The 20,385-nt window shown below is 38.4% G+C and overlaps 4 protein-coding genes and 1 long non-coding RNA gene across 9 annotated transcripts in view; 3 read left to right on the plus strand and 2 right to left on the minus strand.

Moving 5' to 3' along the window:
* Nucleotides 1-1,449, minus strand: part of LOC306987773 — a 56,063-nt gene extending 54,614 nt beyond the window's left edge. For both annotated transcript variants that reach the window (XR_013795245.1, XR_013795246.1), the window contains exon 1: nucleotides 1,346-1,449. This is a non-coding gene — a long non-coding RNA (uncharacterized lncRNA). The remainder of the gene's footprint in view (nucleotides 1-1,345) is intronic.
* A 2,540-nt stretch (nucleotides 1,450-3,989) lies between these two features.
* Nucleotides 3,990-7,198, plus strand: hmox2a (heme oxygenase 2a). 2 transcript variants are annotated; one of them, XM_079592309.1, is made up of 6 exons: nucleotides 3,990-4,193; nucleotides 4,484-4,565; nucleotides 5,570-5,687; nucleotides 5,781-6,272; nucleotides 6,380-6,503; nucleotides 6,584-7,198. In XM_079592309.1, the coding sequence occupies exons 2-6, from the start codon at nucleotides 4,507-4,509 to the stop codon at nucleotides 6,709-6,711; spliced, it is 921 nt and encodes a 306-aa protein (XP_079448435.1). In that variant the 5' UTR covers nucleotides 3,990-4,193; nucleotides 4,484-4,506; the 3' UTR covers nucleotides 6,712-7,198. The 2 variants fall into 2 exon arrangements, with proteins under 2 accessions (XP_079448435.1, XP_079448436.1); XM_079592310.1 differs by having other exon boundaries at nucleotides 4,117-4,193; nucleotides 4,481-4,565.
* On the minus strand, nucleotides 6,971-9,171 carry tmem186 (transmembrane protein 186). 3 transcript variants are annotated; one of them, XM_079592311.1, is made up of 2 exons: nucleotides 9,115-9,171; nucleotides 6,971-8,313 (listed from the first exon to the last, which is right to left on the minus strand). In XM_079592311.1, the coding sequence occupies exons 1-2, from the start codon at nucleotides 9,127-9,129 to the stop codon at nucleotides 7,654-7,656; spliced, it is 675 nt and encodes a 224-aa protein (XP_079448437.1). In that variant the 5' UTR covers nucleotides 9,130-9,171; the 3' UTR covers nucleotides 6,971-7,653. The 3 variants fall into 3 exon arrangements, with proteins under 3 accessions (XP_079448437.1, XP_079448439.1, XP_079448438.1); XM_079592313.1 differs by having other exon boundaries at nucleotides 6,972-8,313; nucleotides 9,127-9,171; XM_079592312.1 differs by having other exon boundaries at nucleotides 6,975-8,313; nucleotides 8,671-9,155.
* Nucleotides 9,172-9,394: 223 nt separating this feature from the next.
* Nucleotides 9,395-16,331, plus strand: gde1 (glycerophosphodiester phosphodiesterase 1). Its single transcript, XM_079592317.1, has 6 exons — nucleotides 9,395-10,121; nucleotides 11,633-11,808; nucleotides 11,912-12,017; nucleotides 12,136-12,228; nucleotides 13,259-13,470; nucleotides 15,284-16,331. The coding sequence occupies exons 1-6, from the start codon at nucleotides 9,855-9,857 to the stop codon at nucleotides 15,429-15,431; spliced, it is 1,002 nt and encodes a 333-aa protein (XP_079448443.1). The 5' UTR covers nucleotides 9,395-9,854; the 3' UTR covers nucleotides 15,432-16,331.
* mcrip2 (MAPK regulated corepressor interacting protein 2) lies at nucleotides 16,269-20,365 on the plus strand. Its single transcript, XM_079592318.1, has 5 exons — nucleotides 16,269-17,168; nucleotides 17,320-17,389; nucleotides 18,314-18,447; nucleotides 19,552-19,674; nucleotides 19,996-20,365. The coding sequence occupies exons 1-5, from the start codon at nucleotides 17,114-17,116 to the stop codon at nucleotides 20,064-20,066; spliced, it is 453 nt and encodes a 150-aa protein (XP_079448444.1). The 5' UTR covers nucleotides 16,269-17,113; the 3' UTR covers nucleotides 20,067-20,365.
* The last annotated feature ends 20 nt before the right edge of the window (nucleotides 20,366-20,385 follow it).

Raw genomic sequence — 20,385 nt, forward strand, 5'->3', positions numbered from 1 at the left:
AGGATCAGCTCTTGAAATACATTCCGCCTGTTTTTCCGAGAGCAAATGCTCCACAGATTTGTCACACCCTTGTTGATCAGTTTACTTAAACTGTTCATTGGAGAAAACAAGGGGAAATCCTAACAGACAGGAAGGTTCTCCTTTTATAAAACGAGACTCAAAACTTGCAGTGCCAAAAATATTCAGGCAACAAAACAATGCGAGAGCAAAATATCTGGATGACCAATTTGAGCCTCGACGACTAACAATTGACCAGAGTGATGTCAGCGCCACTATCACCGACTCAAAGCACTCCTGATCCGCTGAACAGGAATCCAGCCCGCGTGGTAATCACTCTCGAGTCACAAATATGCACATAAACAAAGGAACTCGCATTGAATATGAAATAGCACAGCGGTGAAGTCAAGGCCAAAGCAATATTGTTGATGTTAGGAAGTTCGTCCCTAATAAACACAGAGGTGGGCGGTCATCACGCGGAGCACAAAATAAAGAAGCCAAAGCTGGAGCACTTGAAGACATAAAAGAGCTGTGAAAGTGCCAAAGGGCTTTTCAATACTCGGACGTGGTTTTGCAGAGGGAAAACGTCTTTGTTCCTTTGTTTAATGGAGTGGCTTGTCTGGTGGTCCGATCTAAGGTGCATTATAATAGTGTTGTATCCTTATGCGTAGGTCATATGCGCTGTCAAACTCATGGCAGGCGGATCCCATATTCAGAAGAACACACTGACTTTTTCCATAAATAGAGGGAAGTACTTCAGATCACTATAGGCTTTTGGAAAACACGACTTCCTGATTATGTGGTAGTAGGCCTATATGCTGATTAAAGATGATAAATGTGTCTGACACATGTGCTTCCAACGTCTTAACGGATTTTAAGCATGATTGAAATCATTTTTATTGTTATAGCAATAATATACGGGGCTCATGCAAGAAGATCAAGATAGCCTACGCCAGTTCCCGAAGTGGGTGCCTAGATTCTCAGCTTTTTTCCAACTTAAACAGAATAAAATTACTCTCCTACCATATAATAACTTTTTATGGAATATATTTTAAAAATATATCAAAACACCAACATATGAGCATGTCCAAACGAATATAAACAACAATTATATATTTTAAATATAGCCTATTTAAAGTTTAAATCGCTTACTGAAACAATCGTTGTCATAAAACACACTTGTCTGTTAACAATGAGTTGACATTTTGAACGTTTTTGTTCACTTTTATATATTTTGATGATCTGGGTGAATTGCTTTCAGTGCGGCTAAAAATACGCGTGCACAAAATGATATTCAAATTCACACAGGAGCTTTTAACGTTAAATAAAGCACATGAACATAGGATACCTGAGATTATCATACTTTCTGTTGTTGTTCCAGCCGCGACGTCGCAGAAAAATAGAAACCGGTTCTAAAATAGAATGGTCGCGCCACGTGTCGCCGCTGGTTAGGACAAAAACTCTGATTAACATGGAAAATATGTATTTTATCGCGTGTCGCGTCGTCTGTTGAGAATGATGCATTCATAATTCATTCATGGCATGCTGCTGTTTTATGCTTCATTTGTGGTTTGCTTATCTAGATTTAATTTTATAGCTACACTCTAAAAAATTCTGGGTTAATTTGTTTCAACCCAATTTTGGGTCAAATGGACAAACTCAAACGTCGGGTTAAAAATGTAATTTAAACATTTAACCCAACGGCTGGGTTTGTGCATATTTGACCCAAAATTGGGTTGAAACAACCCAGCATTTTTTAGAGTGTATGGGTCAAAATCACTATTAAGTGGTGTTCTCAAATCACTCAGTCATGAACATAATGCAAAATAATGAAATTCTGAGGTTTTATGATAAATCAACAAACATTTACACACATCTAAGTACAATGATAAATCTCTTGAAATGTGTTTTTCTCATTTTATATCATTTTCTTTTATTGGATGTAGGCTATGTGACTTTGGCATGTGCCACACGCTGCTTAGCTAACTTCCGTGTAAAAAGCAAAAACTTATTTTCTCAAGTTGTTTGATAAAACAAGTAAATATGATCATTTATATGCTATTTTCATTATAATATTAAACATATGTATGTATAGCCTACACATGTAAGTTTAGTTTAATTGGGTTGGGGTGCCGTGGGAAAGGTTTGGGAACCACTGGCCTACGCCATGGGCCGACAGGCTAGCCTACAGTTTTTAAAAGGCTAGCCTACAGTGTATTGCTTTGCGGTCAACGTGGTATTCATGCCTCAAAGCCAATAGGTAACTTAAACAAATAGACTTGTGTGTTTTCTGAACATATCAGTGCTGCTTGCTAGGACAAAACTCACAGTTGGAGTTGGCCTGAAAAATACCAGAATATGCTAAAGCACTTGTTCAGGGCAGTTGCTTATCGCCCTGAATCAAAAATAACACCACTACCAAGTTTCAGTAGCGTTATAATGCCGAAATATGTGTGTGGCCCAGGCCTAATTAGTCTACAGTGGGATACAGGCGACATGACAGGCGATTGTTTTTTCACCTGTTTTTACAGACCGCCGCGTGATTAGAGAGATTATCTAGTTTCTACTGACATCTACTGGTGAAGGTTGAAATCGCGCCTGGAATTAAATCATAGGTCAAAATACAACTTTATATTATATTATATTATATTATATTATATTATATTATATTATATTATATTATATTATATTATATTATATTATACTATATTATATTGTCTGATTCCTATCTAATAATTCTGAATTCTGGAATAGACAACCATATTATAAATTATTTAATTTATCAAAATGACAATAGGTCAAAATACATATTATATTATATTATATTATATTATATTATATTGACATTGTAAAATTCCTGATATAAACAACAATATTATCATGTATCTAATTTATCAAAATGATCATAGGTCAAAAAACAGCTTTATTATATTATATTATATTATATTATATTATATTATATTATATTATATTATATTATATTATATTATATTGACATTGTCATATTCCTGATACAGACAACAATATAGGCCTAATCATTTATTTAATGTATCATTTAGCAGACGTTTTATCCAAAATGACATAGCCTACGTTGCATTCAAGCTATACAATTTCTCCTCAGTTATTTTTTTTACAACTTTTTTTTGTCAGTTCATGCTCATATTGTAGCCTACTGAAATGTTTTTGATATAGACAAAAAAAAAAGAAAAGAAAAAGGCCTATCTCACAATTTACAGGTTAGTAATAACTGTCACTCTCAACAACCTTTTGTCAAAAGCGTTCAATAAAAACAAAACAAATGTAACAGATCGAATAAGAGACGTATATAAACAAAGCACTGTGTCATATTGCTCACTCGTTCACTCATGCACTCTTTCCGATGACACTTGTACACTATAAAGGTAATAAGCATAGACAGTATATAAACTGGACACAGCGACCCCATAGGTTTCAACGGAGAGCAGTGAAGTCAATTAGAAGCACTTACTTCCTGATCGCAAGGCGAACTGCGCAGGCTCAAACTGAGCTTGACGACGTAGATGTGACGTGAGCAACCTGTAGGTCTTCTAGTAGCTGTGCCGAGAGAAATCTGAATCATTCCCTTCCGAATCTCGCAGAGACGGAGAGCGTGGGTATTTGCTGTCCATGAGCTAGCAACGGGAGCAACTTTATCACTCTCTATGGGCTTCTCCCTTGACTTTATGCCTCAACGTCCTCCCGATTGCTTGCGAGCTTCTCTGCCTGTCCATACGGTAATTTTTCGACTTGTGCGACAGAGTCGCGCGGGTATGACGCAATCGTTAGCCTATTTTTACAAAAACTGCTTCTACGGGGCCATAACGTAAGATACAAGGTAATGGAGCCTTTTATACATTTTCGTGTTTCTTTAGAAATAAACAATGGACAAACGGTGTCTTTAAACGCCTCAGATGTAAAGTTATTCGCTGTCAAAGTGACGCCAAAATGAATGGGAGTCAATGGAATGCTAACAGCAGGTGGGGGTCCGCTAGCCAATGGCGGCGCCCAGGTCGGCTTCAATATCTTTCGGAACACTGCCCCCCTGGTAATAAGTGAACGAAAACGAGTGAGCGATTCAGACGTCATTCTGCTTCCTGTTTGAGGCGGGATTAGTTTTGTAAACAACACGCATTCAATATGATGTGAACTGCTGCAGACTGTAAACACAGCATTATCAGGTAAAATAACAGCCGTCCCGTTTTACATAACGTTAGCTGAAAAAAGCGTAATCCGATTTCAAATGCATCCAAATTAATGTAATAAGAGTCATTTAGATGGTTAAACTTACTTGCCGACTGTCTTACACAAGTCAATGTCACGCGCATGACTAATAATGTCACAATGGATATGAGTTGCGCAATGAAGACTAACACTAGACAGTGTTGATTATGTGGTTTATCACTATTAACAGAAGACACAAGAGAGTGCTTTTAAACGCCACTGATCATCATCTTTGTTTATCAAGCAGACATAAATAACTGGCACACGTTCATGATGGCTGCAGATTCAGCAGAGAACATCCTCACTGAAAGCAATGATGATATTCTCAGGTAACGTTACTCGGTTCCCTTACAGGGCTATTAAGAAATGTATCTTAAGAAACTATCTAGAAAGCACATCAAATTGACCTTGAATGTACTTGTTTTGAGGGTGCATTACATTTCTAAAGAAATAACTACTGTAGTTGGCCTTCTTTTGACAAAAATGCTGAAACTCATGAAAGCTTTCATATTGGCTTTGTCCAAACTTGACAGGCTTGTTTAAATATCAAACATGATCGTATTATACTGCATGTTTGTATACTAAAGTATATTGTAGTAGACTTTATAAGTTATACAGGATTTAACTCATTTAAGTCAGTTTAATGTAATTTAAGTTGAAATTACTTAAACATCCAAGTTGTTTGTACTTCTTTTTTTTACAGTGTATATACTGCCTACTTAAAAAAAAAAAAAAAAACGGTAAATTTGATATCGCATTATGAAACCTATGGAAGCTTGTTTCCGCTAGAAATAAATAAATAAATGCTAGAAATAAAGTCAGAATTGCGTGTTATAAAGTAAAAAATGTGAGATATAAACTCGCAATTTAGATTTAGTTTTTTTCCCCTCAGAATTGGTCTTTATATCTTGCAATTGTGACTTTGTTGTATATCTCACAATTCTGAAAAAAAAAAAAATGCTTGTTTATATCTCGCAAATCTGACTTTATAACTCGCAATTGCGAGAAAAAAGTTAGAATTGTGAGATTTAAAAAAATCGTATTTTTTTTTTATTTTTATTTTATTCTGTGGCGGAAACAAGCTTCCATAGAAAGCCCCTTGATGTGGCAACAATGTTGGTATCACATGACAAACCAAAAACTATACAATTAATCTAATTTACCTTCATTTTATCGGATCGATTAATCGGTACCGGAAGTTATTCATAAGTAGTGTATCATTTCTACAAGGCCATTCAAAACTCAAACTGGCTATTGCATGATTTTACACTCAAGCCAATAGGTGGCGGTATAGAGCATAACAGATTTGTATCTATTTAAATCCGTTTCTCAGTCCTGATGACCTGTCAGAAGTGTTGGCGGCTGGAACCAAGGAATCTCACGACAAAGCCGAGAACTCTCCATTTGTCAAGGACTTCCTGAGGGGCCGAATCAAACGAGAACTTTTTAAGGTGAGTCTATTGACTCTTGTAGGGTTTGATAAAAACAGCCTATCATGTTCTGACCTTCACGCTTGTGCTATTTTGTCATCTTATCAACCCCAGCTTGGCACAACTGGCCTGTACTATGTTTATTCTGCCATTGAGGAAGAGATCGAGAAGAATAAGGACCATCCCATGTTTGCCCCACTATATTTACCCTCTGAGCTTCATCGGCGAGACGCCTTGGCCAAAGACCTGGAGTATTTCTACGGCGAAGACTGGGAGAGCAAGATCTCCTGCTCGGCGGCCACCAGGCCCTACGTAGACCGCATTCACGAGGTGGGTCGCAACGACCCGGTTCTTTTAGTTGCGCACGCTTGGACCCGCTACATGGGCGACCTATCAGGAGGGCAGATTCTAAAGAAAGTGGCTCAGCGGGCCCTCAAACTGCCCCCTACTGGCGAGGGGTTGAACTTCTACCATTTCGAGGGCATCCACAACCCCACGGCCTTCAAGAGGCTGTACCGCAGTCGGATGAACGAGCTGGAAGTGGATGCTGAGACCAAAGAGAAGCTGCTAGACGAAGCCAACCTGGCTTTTAAATATAATTTGGACGTAAGAGGATTATCACAGACCAAGTCTTTTAGGTCATGTGATGTGCGAATACATGAATATAATAGTCGTTTTTGTACCTCACTCCACGTTCTTTGCTTTTCCGTCAGGTATTCTCAGAATTGCAGGAGATTGGGAAAGACATTAAGGAGGAAGTGCAGGACGTTGGCTTCCCTGCACATGGGGATATGGGTGGAGACATCAGTAAATGTCCCTACTATGCAGCCAAAATGGGTGAGGAAGATGTTAGCGACAACATTTAAAAACGTTTTTAAAATTATATTTTTACTGTACTGCTTTCCTTGTCTGTCTAGCGGTGAGTGGAAACACGACCTACGCATGCGAGTTTGCTAGGATGCTGCTTCGACAATCCACAGTACAGGTGATCCTGGCCACATGGGTCGCTGCTGTTGCCGGATTGGCTGCCTGGTACATCATGTGATCACCTTTACCCGAGTCAACCAATCAGAGATGAAAATAGGAAACGGCTGGGCTTCAAAGTGAAAATCTTTTACTCACAGGGTCGTGTTGTGAAAATGTTAATGCTGATCATTTAAATGTTAACCCTTAATCTATACAACATTTGTGTATTAAATACAATGCAAGTTTTTAGGGGAAATAATGTTCTTTATCCTGTTTCCCGTCAGTCAAGAGTGTAAGCACACGTTTAAGGGCATGCAAGAAGTAAAGACATTGGAGTTGCTTAAAATGAAACAATTTATGTCAGAACTTTATCTTTTCTGTTGCACATTGCTGTAATACACAGTATTATTGTTTTTTGTGGCTGGATGATATTATAACACTTCCCAATGTCCTCCTCAGACATGAATGTTATAGTTTCCTACAATGCTAATCACAGTAACTACATCAACTCAGAAACTAGAAGTGAAATACAAATAAAAAGTGCAATTAAATGCAATTTCATTCAACTGTCTTGTTGTTGCGTTACTCTGTGTCTTTCACTCTCTAACACTGTAAACATCTGTATGGGTTATAGAAACTATGAATCATAGGAACAAACATCATATATTTATTACAATCCCACCAATTTCTAAATTTATCTAATAGCTAGTAATGAGTTTCAAGAAATATTTCAATCAACAGTATACTTAATTTAAGTAGTATATACTTATATTGAAGAGTATTCAGCTATTTATACATAATTTATTTAGCAGCACCTTAAGGATTTTGTGATCCAAACAGTGACTTTTTTTGGGCCGGGCATGTATGTCATCACTGCGGCACTCTATTATAATTTTTCATCAATTATGTGAAATAAAATCAATGTATACTTTAACACAACATCTTTATTTGTCACTTTTCAATGGGAGAACAATATCCAGTGGTTTAGCCAATGACATGACATTAAACAAAAAAAGTAAACTCATGACAAACTCCCGAAAACCTTCTCAAATGCATTTCTGTCCACCACTCCCCCCAGTCTGGTGGAAAAGTACATAGTGTCAGAACTGCTGTAGCGCTTTAAAGAAAGGATCGGCTCTCCTTTGCCGTCCCCCGAGTCTCCCAGCGTCATGACATCAGACACGGGCACGTATATGTCCCGCCTGTGACCCCAGAAGGTCAGGTGCGACACCTTTAGGACGGTCTGCGTTGAGTCCAGATACATCATGCCCACTACTCTTCTGACATAGTGGCTTATGGAGTACAGCATGAAGCCAGCAAACACTGATATGCCTGTGGTGTAACTCACCAGCATCCCTGAGGCCTGTCCCTGCAGGTACAGGTAATACACAGCGGGCAGTAAGACCACAGTGATGCCCGTCTGCATCAGTTTGAGTCTCGAGAGAGCTCGCAGGCCTTTGATAGCCGGGAAAGCATAAATTAGATTGAATTCTCTTGAGGCAAGGTCAGAGCAGAATGACACAGGTTGAACCTGCAGGGTGCGTGAGAACGTAATGGGCATCCGTCGACCGGCGTGTGTCGGGTCACTGCTGTAGAGCACCTTAGCTTGTGAAATGAGTCCTGCATGATGACACCGGCACCCATATAGAGGAAGGCTGGAAATTAAGCGTGATGACATCATCTGAGGAGACAGTAACCATGGCAACAATTGTTATAATTGAATTTTGAATATTGTCTGTATTTTTTTTGTTAAAATCTATTATTTGTATGTGACTGGCATTTAATAATAATAAAAAAATTATAATTAGTACAACGACTGAAATTCACTTTTTAACTTTGGTAATATAGCTCACTTGCTTAAAAATACTTTTAACACGTTTATTCTGTTGATGATAGATTAAAGACACTGCCAAGGACAATAATGCGATTAGGCTGCTAATATATGACAATGACAAAGGAAATACACCAAAAAAAAGGACACTATAATCCAATAAAATGTATTAATAGTTACAATTTGTGCTGTTTTGAAAGACCTTACCATCTCTACTCAAGTTTAGTGCATCGCGCGGTGCTTTTGTGAAGCTGGACATCATAGAAAGTCGGTGAAACTTCAAAATAAAAGTATTTGAGTTGTATCGCTTTACAATAATTTTATATGAACTTGTTAAATTTAAAACTGGTTTCAATTGTAAAAGACAAAATAAAGCAAATCATAAACTGCTGTCTTATTGTTTTGACACGTTTACATTTTTGCGATTTTTACCCCCTCATATCAACCAAAATCCTTTACGTACAGGGACGTTTATGTTTTAGTCAAGTTATGTCAAGGGCAATGTGTGAAGGTTTGGAGGACATTTTCTAATTCTACCGTATTATAGGTAGCAATAATAATGACAAAGAAATACACCAAACAAATGGTCAAAATAATATAACGACAAAATGCATTATATTAACAATTTGTGCAGTTTTAAAAATCACTTACCATAAAACTTACCATATCCACAGTTCATCTCGTAGTACTGCTGAGAACATGCACTTCAAAATAAAAGTCTTTCAGTTTTTATCACAATAAAATAATTGTATATACACATACAGTATATATATATATATATATATATATATATATATATATATATATATATATATATATATATATATATATACAAATGTTAAATAATAATAATAATAACATAAACCGTTGTTTTGATGTTTTGTCTCATTATGTTTTTGCTAAATGTATCCTTATCAACCAAAAATCATTTACGCACAGCAAGGACTTTTATGTCTTAGTCAAATTATCCTGTTCTATTGTTGGACGTTTCCACCACGGCATCGCATAGATAGTATTTTAAAGATCTTGCGCTCTTTGTTCGTATTGTAAGCAGGTTAAAAGGTTATCGACACGCAGTTTTAAGGCATTTATTCGGGATGCCTTTAATATCAGATGACGCTCTTTATCGTGATGAGGTCAGGAGTCAGTGGGGTCACGCGAGCAATTTCGAACGTTATTCGTGATGTCATCAATACATCATGACAGATCGTTAGCAGGTTTCTGACAGACAGTGTGTGTGGCGATGAATGACTGAAACTGAACACTTCTGTGTCAACATTTTAAGACTCTCGCAATGTGGGTTTCATCTGAAAGCAACGATCGAGCAGTGTCCTATTGATTTAGTTGCAGAAACAGCGCTTGGTTTGGGTTTGTAGGTTCGTTTCCTCATCATGCTTCAGTTAGGAGACGGGCTCACACTCTTCTCTGCGGTCTTCGTCGTGGTTCTGCTGGGAACCAGAAGCGCCGTCTGGCCCACGGTGCTCACGGCCTCTCTCTACCTGTTTCTGGTGATGTTTCGGTTCCCGCAGGTGCCCTCCAGCCGGGCCAGACAGGTGCTGCGGCCCGGGACTCGAGCGTCGCCGAGCGGCGTGTCAGCAGTGGCGCACCGCGGCGGAGGGCACGACGCTCCCGAGAACACCATCGCTGCTATACGGACGGTGGGAACAACACACGGATTGATTTCGGTTTATTTCTTATAGATTTTTTTTTCTCGCGTGACAGTATTAATTTAAACCCACTGTATGCTTATTTTTTAAAGGCCATTCATAAAGTTATATTGCACAGGTAGGCAAGAAAAAACACATCACTGACAACGTGAACGAGTTTTTTATTCGGATCTTGTATTGAATCGAATTCAAATCAATGCTTTTTAACGAATCAACTAAAGTCAATCATTACAAGACAGAAAATCGTCTTTTTCGAACATGTCCGACTATTAAAAACTATTAAATACTTATAATATATTTAGATAAACACTAGATTTACATTTAGCAGACGCTTTTATCAAAAGTAAATTAGATAAGCATAGCAAGCAAACAATATTCACAGTATACATTGTCACATTTGTTAGAAAGCTATATTAGGAAAAAGAAATGCAGAGAATATATACAATTACAATAATATTTATTAATGAAATATATAATTTACATACATTATATCGGTCATTCCTTGTATTCTGTGCCTTTTGGCCATCATAAAATGTAGAAAATCAAACTCAGTTTTTTAAATAAATGTTTGTGTAGTGATAGGGTGTTGTAAAACATTTTGGGGGAAAACGATTTTGGCAAAGCTCGGGTTAATAAATGTAGCCTAACAATTTATTAAAATAAATGAAATGGAAGATCAAAAATGTCCACCCTGTTAGGGACAAATGATGAACATCAGTTTAAAATACTTATGATTACTAGTTTATGGTCACTTTGTACATTATATTAGACAACTTGTGTACATTTGTCCCTTTAAAAGAATATCAGTTAATACATTATCCGAAAAATAATATAAATAATGTGTATGAATTGTACTTCTATGGCTACTTTCTCACAAACGCATAATTTTACATTTTCCGTTTTCAGATACATACAAATGCCTAAAATGTGTTTTTGTTTACTTTTTAAAGTACTGCATTATTGATTATTCAGAAAATGTTCACTGATTTTTTTGTATGTTTTGTGCTGATTTTACAAAATTATTGTAAAAAAAGAAAGAAAGAAAAGCTGAACAGGTTGGCCAACGTGATATCAGGGTGAACAAAATAATAACAAGGTGGACGAGTTGTATAAAGAATGGATGGATGATTTCATATCTCACATACAACCAGTTACATAATTAGTTTGAACTGGATTTAGATGGGAAACAATATATAAAACATTGCCAAAGAGCTTTAAATACACTACTTCTTTAATTGGTTAACCAACTGTTAGTATTTGTTGTATATTAATTTACTGTGTTTTGACTATTATATAAATGTCTGCTTTCATGTGATTTTTTTTTTCCGAGTACATAATACATACTATGCACATGTGATGAGCATCACATGCTCCTCAACCTCAAAATCACATTTCTTGTATTACACATTGCGAAAGCATTGCGTTAACTGTGGTCTCCCTCAATCCACAGATCTAAGCAGTGGTTTCTTCCTCTTTCAATGACTCTGATTTGTAACTGAAAGGCAAGTGAGAACGGAGCCACGGGTGTGGAGCTGGACCTGGAGTTCACGGCGGATGGGGTTCCCATACTGATGCACGACGACACCGTGGACCGGACCACCAACGGGTCGGGACCGCTGAACAAGCTGCTCTTCTCTGAACTGCGCAAACTAGATGCCGCCGCCAAACACAGATTCAGGTTAGATGGGGAGAACGACAGACTTGTTTTCAAACATAGCGTATGAATAAGCAAGAGCAAGTTGAAGACAGCAGGTGGTGTGTTTGTGTCGATTGTGTGGCAGTGAGCGTTTCCGAGGTGAGAAGGTCCCAACGCTGCAGGAGGCTGTAGAGGAATGCATCAAACACCAGTTGACCGTTTACTTCGATGTCAAAGGTCATCCAGATGAGGTACTGTCGCAACTTGCATTGCTCTGAGTTGGTGGGACCACTCTTACTTCGCAATCTCTTATTGATTTAATGATTCCAGATTGGAAGTGCTTTCATGTGTGTTATCTGTTGACCGTAGGCTGCTGCAGCTCTAAAAGAGTTATTTCGGAGGTATCCAGTGCTCTACAACACTAGTATCGTCTGCTCATTTGAGCCCAAAGTCATCTATAGGGTAATATCATTCAGTTTATTTGCATCTTGAGTTTATCTTGAAACATTTTTTTTTAGACTGAGGTACAATGCCGTTCAAAAGTTTTGGATCTGTGAGATTTTTTATGTTTTTAAAAGTCTCTTTTGCTCACCAAGGCTGCATTTATTTGATTAAAAAAAAAGGAATGTTGTTAAATATTAATACAATTTTAAACAGCAGTTTTCTATGTGAATATATAGTAAAGTGTAATTTATTCCTGTGATCAAAGCTGAACGATCAGCATCATTACTCCAGTCATCAGTGTCACATGATCCTTCAGAAATCATTCTAATATGTGGATTTGATGCTCAAAAAACATTTCTCATTATTATCATCGATGTTGAAAACAGTTACTTACATTTTTATTTCAGGATTCTTTGATGGTTCAAATGGAAAGTTCAAAAGAACAGCATTTATCTGAAATAGAAAGCTTTTGTAACACTACTGTTATTATAATTTTTTTGGGGTGAAATAAATAAAATAAATCAATACTTTTATTCATCAAGGATTAATCAAATTTATCAAAAGTTACAGTAAAGACATTTAATACATATATATATACAAAAGATTCTATTTCAAATAAATGCTGTTCTTTAGAACTTTCTATTCATCAAAGAATACTGAAAAAAAATGTACACAACTGTTTTCAACATTGATAATAATAAATGTTGTTTGATTATCAAATCTGCATATTAGACTGATTTCTGAAGGATCATGTGACACTGATGACTGGAGTAATGATGCTGAAAATTCAGCTTTGATCACAGGAATAAATTACATTTTTAAATATATTGAAATAGAAAACAGTTATTTTAAATTGTCATAATATTTAACAATATTACCTTTTTTGTATTTTTAATCAAATAAATGCAGCCTTGGTGAGCAGAAGAGCAGAAGAGACTACTTTTAAAAACAAAAAAAATTTCACCGATCCATAACTTTTGAGCGGCAGTGTAAATTGGACAGTAATACACTAATACTGAATTGTATCGGCTGCTCTCCTCCTTTCCAGATGCGGCAGGCGGATCCCAATGTGGTGACCGCACTGACCCATCGGCCGTGGAGTCTGAGTCAGTTGGGCGACGGGACGCCACGGTTCTCGTCCGCGTGGAAGCAGAACTGGATGTATGTGTTGGACGTGCTCCTGGACTGGGCCCATCATCACCTCCTGTGGAAGCTGTGCGGAGTCTCTGCCTTCCTGGTGCAGAAGAACTTCATCTCGCCGTGAGTCATTATCTCACTTCCAAAACTGCTCATGTCATCGCCATTTTTACATACCGTATTTTCTGGACTATAAGTCGCTCCTGAGTATAAGTCGCATCAGTCAAAAAATGCATCATGAAGAGGAAAAAAACATATATAAGTCGCACTGGACTATAAGTCGCATTTATTTCGAAATGTATTTCACAAAATCAAAGACCAAGAACAGACATTTAATCTGGAAATGTAAGTTATTCAGCTACACAATAGCATAAAGAACATATACCTGGGTAGACCTGAATAGGCTAAATTAACATTAGCCAGCGAGTCCAACAAGTTACCGGTAAGCAAGTTCACCAAGCTCCCGCGATCTCATTCCACAACACTGAATAATCCATTTAATTCTTCCTCGGTGTCGCTTCTGAACAACTCCGCTAACTAGAGCGCCCTCTCGCGGCTGTAGACGGTAATGTTTTCTCTTGGTTCATCTCAGTCAGTATGAATTCATTTTGATATATAAGTCACACCTGACTATAAGTCGCAGGACCAGCAAAACTATGAAAAAAAGTGTGACTTATAGTCCGGAAAATACGGTAATTATTGTGAAGCCATGTTATTATGTGCATTTTATTAACATTACCGTAAGATCTTTAACACGCCTACCACAGGTTCTAAAATAAATTGCGCATATCAGTCACAGTAAAGCAACCACTGTATGTAACCACTGAAATGACCACTGTGTGTTTGTGTTTCAATACAGACTAAAGCACTGACCATTATTCTTGACCACTGCTACACAACCCTAACACTTAATCTTTTAGTCGTCTCTTGAAGGCTGCTGCTGGGACCTTCAGTGGTTATTGGGGCGGTCAGGGATCATATTATTGCTTATACCTATGGTTAGGGAGACATATTGGCTGCTTGGTTATTCATTTACATTATACGTTTTTCAACATTTCACCTTTCGTGTTTTGGGGACTACAACTCCTATTCAAAATAATCAAGTATAGAATTTTCACCCGTGCAAAAATCCATAGACTTTGCTGAAGGAGGGACCTGAGCCATATATAGCAATTTAAATATCAAAGAGACATGTGACGTCCCCTAGAAACACTCTAAAGGCCCGTTCGCATCAAGGATGAGAACTATAAAGATATAGTTCTTAAAATCTTTCTTAATATTAAAGAATAGCAGAGATCACACCACAGCTATAATGATAACGGCACAGAGAAACGATATTGTTGGAATCACTTTCAGAATAATTTCATCCAGCTGATGAACGATTGACAGCCAATCAGAATGCATCCTGCTGTAACGAGCATTTAAAGTGACAGACAAGCACACACTAAACAGAACTACGTATATTATGCGCTGGTGTGGACGCTAATATAGTTATCGTCCTTGGTGTGAACGGGTCTTAAGGCTATGAGAGTGCAGCAGGGATGACATACTTTTGCAACTGAGCACAGTTTATGTTGTGTCGAGCCTTCTTAGTGTTTTAAAAACAGCGATTTTGATGCTATCATAGAGGTGCCCCTAGCACTTCCATTTAAAAGACATTTTGACCTAAAACGAAAATACGTAAAAAAAAGAAAAGAAAAAAGTGGCGTTTCCATTCTAATTATCCATTTACACAAACGTTTGACTCGGGTAGATTAACAAAGAGAGCCTAAGTTAAATTTTGGCGACAGTTACCCTTTAACCCCCCCCAAAAACCAGTCAAGATCATGGAAGTAAATCTGAAAATGAATCTGTGTAGGAACATTCAGAGTGTATTTAAGCATCAGCGTGGGAGTGTGTGTTGCGCTTCGAGATGGTCACTGTGTTGTTTCATCAGGGACTATGTGCAGTACTGGGCGGCCCGAGGTGTGGAGGTGGTGAGCTGGACGGTGAACACGGCTGTGGAGCAGCAGTACTACCAGCAACTACTGAAGATCAACTACATCACCGACAGTCTCGTAGAAGACTGTGATCCGCACTACTGAACCGCCACTTGTACAATCATTAGGCCTTTTATAATTCGAGCAACTAACCTCGGTGGTTCTTTACTCAAAATACTACGATATGTGTCTGTATTGAATTGCTTGGATTTAGGCAGCATGCTATAGAGACTTAAATTTACAGGGTAACAAAGTGCTTTTACATTTTTTAAATGGGAGATGCAAGTATTAGTGTTCGATTGTACTGTACACACCCACTCAGGTGAGCCAAGTTATGACTATATAGATAGTATTATAGATAGTATAATTGATAAAGTTCCCCTTTTAATGCCATTATTTATCGAAGAACGCTTTTATTTGTGTGGAAACAGCATTGGAAAAAAATTGCTGAGTTTGAATTATGGCTTCGATCTCAGTCATGACATTAGCTGTGTATGCCTTGGTATTTAGGTTTGTTTGGAAATTTAGTATTAATAGCTAATGAACAGGTTACATTTAAAACAACATATCTATAGTTATTTCTTCCATATGGGGGTCAATACATTTATTAAGCAATAACAATGGTCTTAATCTGAGGTCAGTTCTCTGGCAGCTACCAAATGTCAACATAATGTTGGACACATAAATACTAATTCCGGATTACTTGAAAGTGGCACGTTTCTCTGTTTTCTCTGGTGATTATATAATACAATAAAATGAATACATTCTTAAGAGTCATTTTGTCACAGACGTTGCTTTTCAAGGACAGTTGTGTAACAATTGCATTAGATGGTTTTCCTATCTTTTATTCAATCATAAGTGTTTCTGTTTAATGAGTGAAAGGTGTAATTTCAGTGCCTACATCGCGGGTTAGTGAGATTAACGTTATGGTTTAATTAACCCGAACACAGCCAGGCTCAGGACTGTTAATGTGTATCAAGTCAAGCCTGTCCGGCTCCCACATGGTGCGTGAAGCGCCTCATAGCTGCGCACATTTGCGCAAGCCGCTGTCTTTACTATTACGCGCTCGTTACATTGTACATTAATCAATGTTTGAAGGCATGAAGAAACTAATGTTTAGATTTTACACAAGAAGAGTCAGTAGCTTGCATGTTTCCCACATGGTGTGTGAAGCCCCTCGTTGCAGCGCACATGTGCGCAGAGTTATTATCAAGCAGTATTTTATGAGCGTTTATCAGTTGAACGTTTCTCGGCGTGATGAAACCCGTGTTTAGACTGTACATAGAGCCCGTTTGATGTCCACAAGGTGAGTAGGTGAAAGGTGACCCCGGTTGTACGTCGCGGGGGGCGTGCCGTGACGTAACGGGGGAAGGTTGCAATCTGAACGTCCGAATTGTATCCAGAGTCCAGACTGAACCAGAACTCAGAAAGTTTCTCCGCAGCGACACATCGCACACAGGACACTCCGCGAATTAACCCGACGCGTAATTAGGGTAATAAACGCGCTTAACCTTCATTGACCTTACGCCGGCCTGCTGCTGCTGCTGTGAGTGTGAGTAAATACACGGCGCTTAAGTCCCGTTGGCCGCAGGCGACTGAACGACAGGTTTGCGAACCGGATCGACGCTGCTTATTTCCAAGGTGGCTGCGTCAAGAGAGCTCCGTCCTGAAGGGGGATCGCGTGACGTTTCCTGGCGTGCATATAATCGTGACATTCGCACTGACCGATCCGTAGACCTCGCGTGGATCCATCGTGCCGCAGGGGTCCTTCAGAAACCGTCTCGCACATGATGTACACAATAACCAGAGGTCCCAGCAAACTTGTTACACAACGGAGAACAGGTACAGATTTGAACGGCATGCACAGTCTAATATAAGCGCAATCGCCGTCAATGGTCGGTAATTTAACGCTATTATAGTAAGAATTAACCACCCTTTAATCTGGTTACTGACATTACTTTAGAGACGTATTAACAGATATTATTTCTTGCAGGCCCTACGCAACAGATTGAGAGCAAAGCGAGCGACCTGAAACAGAAGCAAAGCCCCTGGCTTGCATCGGAGTGAGTAATTAAATGTATATGCACTAACGTTACCTGAGCTCGCGATGCTCTCTTCACGTGAGTTTAGTCACTGTCTGAGGGGAAACTTAAAAATGATTTAACTGCACCTTTAAAAATGGCCTCAGCGTCCCAGTCTCGTTTATAAGCTTAACACACTTAAAAGTATCCGTACTGAACAAGCTGGCCTCAGTTATAAATCAGGACGTCCTTTTTACCCCTTTGCCAAAGTCCCTTGTTTTTTTTGTTTTTTTCTTGCGCCGTGTGACCTTGCGAGTGTAGCGCGTGCGCGCGTGGAATGACGGCGTGTTCGAAGATTCTGTCGCGATTCTATTCGTCATCATTTCTGTAGAAGGTTAATAACTAACCTTTTGTAGTTGTTATAATGCGAACACATGCTTGTCACACCCCCCTTAAGTTCCCGCAAGGACGTTGTGCTGCTTTCTGATTATAAGGCTATTCCTAAGAGGGTCACGGCGTATTTTACGACACACATCGCGTCTGTGAATTTGATATTTCAATAACGATTAATTTATGTCTGGGGTTATGCTGATATAATCAGTAACTGGGTTTCATAACGTGTAGCTAGCTGTCACTATAGAAACGACATTGTGTAAGGAAGGAAGTACTTGGCCTTAAAGGAACAGTTCACCCCCAAATTCCTCTTCGTTTTTGCACCCTCAAGTCGTTACAAACATGTATGAATATGTTGAAGAATGTACACGCTCTTTTCCACATAATGAAAATCATTGGGTTGGCTTTCTAAATTAATAACCTGTTCTTTTATTTAAATGAAAGGCATGAGAAATTAATCTAATGTGAAACGGATCAATTAAGTATAATGTATTATGAATGGGGTCCAAATGTAAACATTCAAGGTTATTGAAAACCCATAATAATCAATGTGATTTACTTTTGTTTGTGTAGTTCACCTGCACCGAAAATTGTATTTCACCGGCTGAACGGAAAGCGGTACCACAGATCTACCTCTCCAAAAGCTGCCAACACTACTGAAGGATTCACCCCAGCACACGAGGACAATGTTCGATTTGTTTACGAGGGTGAGTTAATTTTCCAGAACACGAGTATTTTGGTTACCTTGATGTTTAAGACCTTGAGGAGGGCCAAGGTTGGGTAGTATTTGCCAAGACCTTAATACACTGAGGAGAGACCAACTGGATTCAAAGCTCTACAATAACTGGAAGTTGTTAGAAATGGTTCATATTAGGTGTTGAGCCTTTAAAACAATTCTGAATCACTATAATTGTACTTTGCGAGGTAAGTTCAGCAGAGTTTGTGTGAAGAAGGGCAGTTGCTATCCTCAGGAGGAGGGTTTTTGTCTGCAGGCCAGACTCCACCTCCACAGGCTGATGCAACAGACCCTCAAGGGCAGGTTTATGCTCTTGTGTACAGTGACAGGCTAGTTAACTGAGGCTTTATAGTTTATACGTTCTAAAACCGCTTTACAGACAATAGAAAAGACAACCGGTTTAGGGGTGTAAAGGAAGTGTTCAGAATTGTTAAAAGGAACCACCTATTTTTCTACCAAGATCACAACGAGAAAAGCATGTTTTTCTTGCTGTGAATTGTTAGTTTGGTGGAATGCATGGCACTGTTTTCAGAACAACTTTGAAACGTGTATTCCTAAATAATATGCTATGTACAGCATCCCTGTACCTTTGTTTACTGAATAAAGGGTTTTAAAAGCCAATCAGACTGATTGATAAATGAATCATTCAGTTTATTTTGTGAATCTGTTAATTTATTAAAAAGAAACAAATTGACTTCTAAATTCAATATGGCTTGCTGGCAAGTTTTACAATACAAAAGACCAATATAAAGACGATTAAATATTTTAGCATTCCATGACTGGAAAAATTTGTGTATATATATAAAACTTTTACAAACTTGCTGGGAAACCATGCATCAATTATTGCCAATAGATTATTTAAATCTATTTCAAATTGGATTTTAGAATCCTTTTAGTAAACAAACAAATAAAAAGTAATTTGTGTGTGTGTGTGTGTATATATATATATATATATATATATATAATTTATTTTTTTTATAAAGTGAAAAAATACAACTCTCCCCCTCCCTCCGTCATATACATGATATCATTTATGGTATACATGCAATATTTTTTAATATTTGTTTGATTGCAGCTTGGCAGGAGGTGGAGCAGAAGCTTGGAGAGGGATCCCAGCCGGAGAACGGGAAAGGGCCGCCAGAGAACGGGAAAGGGCCGGTGCAGTACGCGGAGAGAAGCCCCAATCCCGGCATGAAGAGTCAGTCAATGACTTCTGTCCTACTTACTTTCTTTAAATAGTCTCTTCTTTGCTGACTTGTTCTCTCTGCTCAGCCCCTTATGGAGGCCTTCACTGTCATGAGGATTTACATATTCACATTATTCAAGTAAAAATACAAATTCTGCCATTTACTCGCCCTCACGTCATTCCAAACTGGCATGACTTCGTGTCAGGAACTCAAAAGAATATATTTTGAAGAATATGTTGCTTCCACACTATGAAAGAGAAAATAAGTGTATATTTTGTGTGGGGTTTTATTCATATCTGGTGAAATCTCAAAGGATTGCTCTCTTTTGACAGATTTTGTGCCTATTGATCTTGAGGAGTGGTGGGCCCAGCGCTTCCTGGCCAACATTGTCAACCTGTCATGACAGGTGCATGATGGGGCATGAGGAGATGGTCCTGACTGAGGCAGAGCAGCCTGACTCTCCTGAGGAGCTCAGGTGATAATGTGAGAGATCCACACGCTGTATGAATTCAGCCCTTCCTGTGGAACTGTTTGCCCAGCCGGACCCAGATTCTCTCTCGTGCACACGGAAGACGATCAGACATTTTTCTTCTGCTCGTCTTTCTTTGTTAGAATGTGAGATGTCTGTTTTTCTCCGCAGATCTTTGCAAAAAAAGTGATGTTATAAAACAAAACAAAAAAAGTAAAGTAAACATTTTTCAAGACTTCTTGGTTCTGTGATT

This window comes from Phoxinus phoxinus (assembly GCF_949152265.1).
Source record: "Phoxinus phoxinus genome assembly, chromosome: 20".
NCBI classification, from domain to species: Eukaryota; Metazoa; Chordata; class Actinopteri; order Cypriniformes; family Leuciscidae; genus Phoxinus; species Phoxinus phoxinus.

Excerpts from the sequence above, each read along its gene's own strand:
- hmox2a (XM_079592309.1), top strand. The coding sequence starts at position 4,507 with ATGATGGCTGCAGATTCAGCAGAGAACATCCTCACTGAAAGCAATGAT. Across the intron at positions 4,566-5,569 it reads AGCAATGATGATATTCTCAG|TCCTGATGACCTGTCAGAAG; the intron begins GTAACGTTACTC and ends TCCGTTTCTCAG. Across the intron at positions 5,688-5,780 it reads TCAAACGAGAACTTTTTAAG|CTTGGCACAACTGGCCTGTA; the intron begins GTGAGTCTATTG and ends TATCAACCCCAG.
- gde1 (XM_079592317.1), top strand. The coding sequence starts at position 9,855 with ATGCTTCAGTTAGGAGACGGGCTCACACTCTTCTCTGCGGTCTTCGTC. Across the intron at positions 11,809-11,911 it reads GCCGCCAAACACAGATTCAG|TGAGCGTTTCCGAGGTGAGA; the intron begins GTTAGATGGGGA and ends ATTGTGTGGCAG. Across the intron at positions 12,018-12,135 it reads TCAAAGGTCATCCAGATGAG|GCTGCTGCAGCTCTAAAAGA; the intron begins GTACTGTCGCAA and ends TGTTGACCGTAG.
- mcrip2 (XM_079592318.1), top strand. The coding sequence starts at position 17,114 with ATGATGTACACAATAACCAGAGGTCCCAGCAAACTTGTTACACAACGG. Across the intron at positions 18,448-19,551 it reads TGTTCGATTTGTTTACGAGG|CTTGGCAGGAGGTGGAGCAG; the intron begins GTGAGTTAATTT and ends GTTTGATTGCAG. Across the intron at positions 19,675-19,995 it reads CCCCAATCCCGGCATGAAGA|ATTTTGTGCCTATTGATCTT; the intron begins GTCAGTCAATGA and ends CTCTTTTGACAG.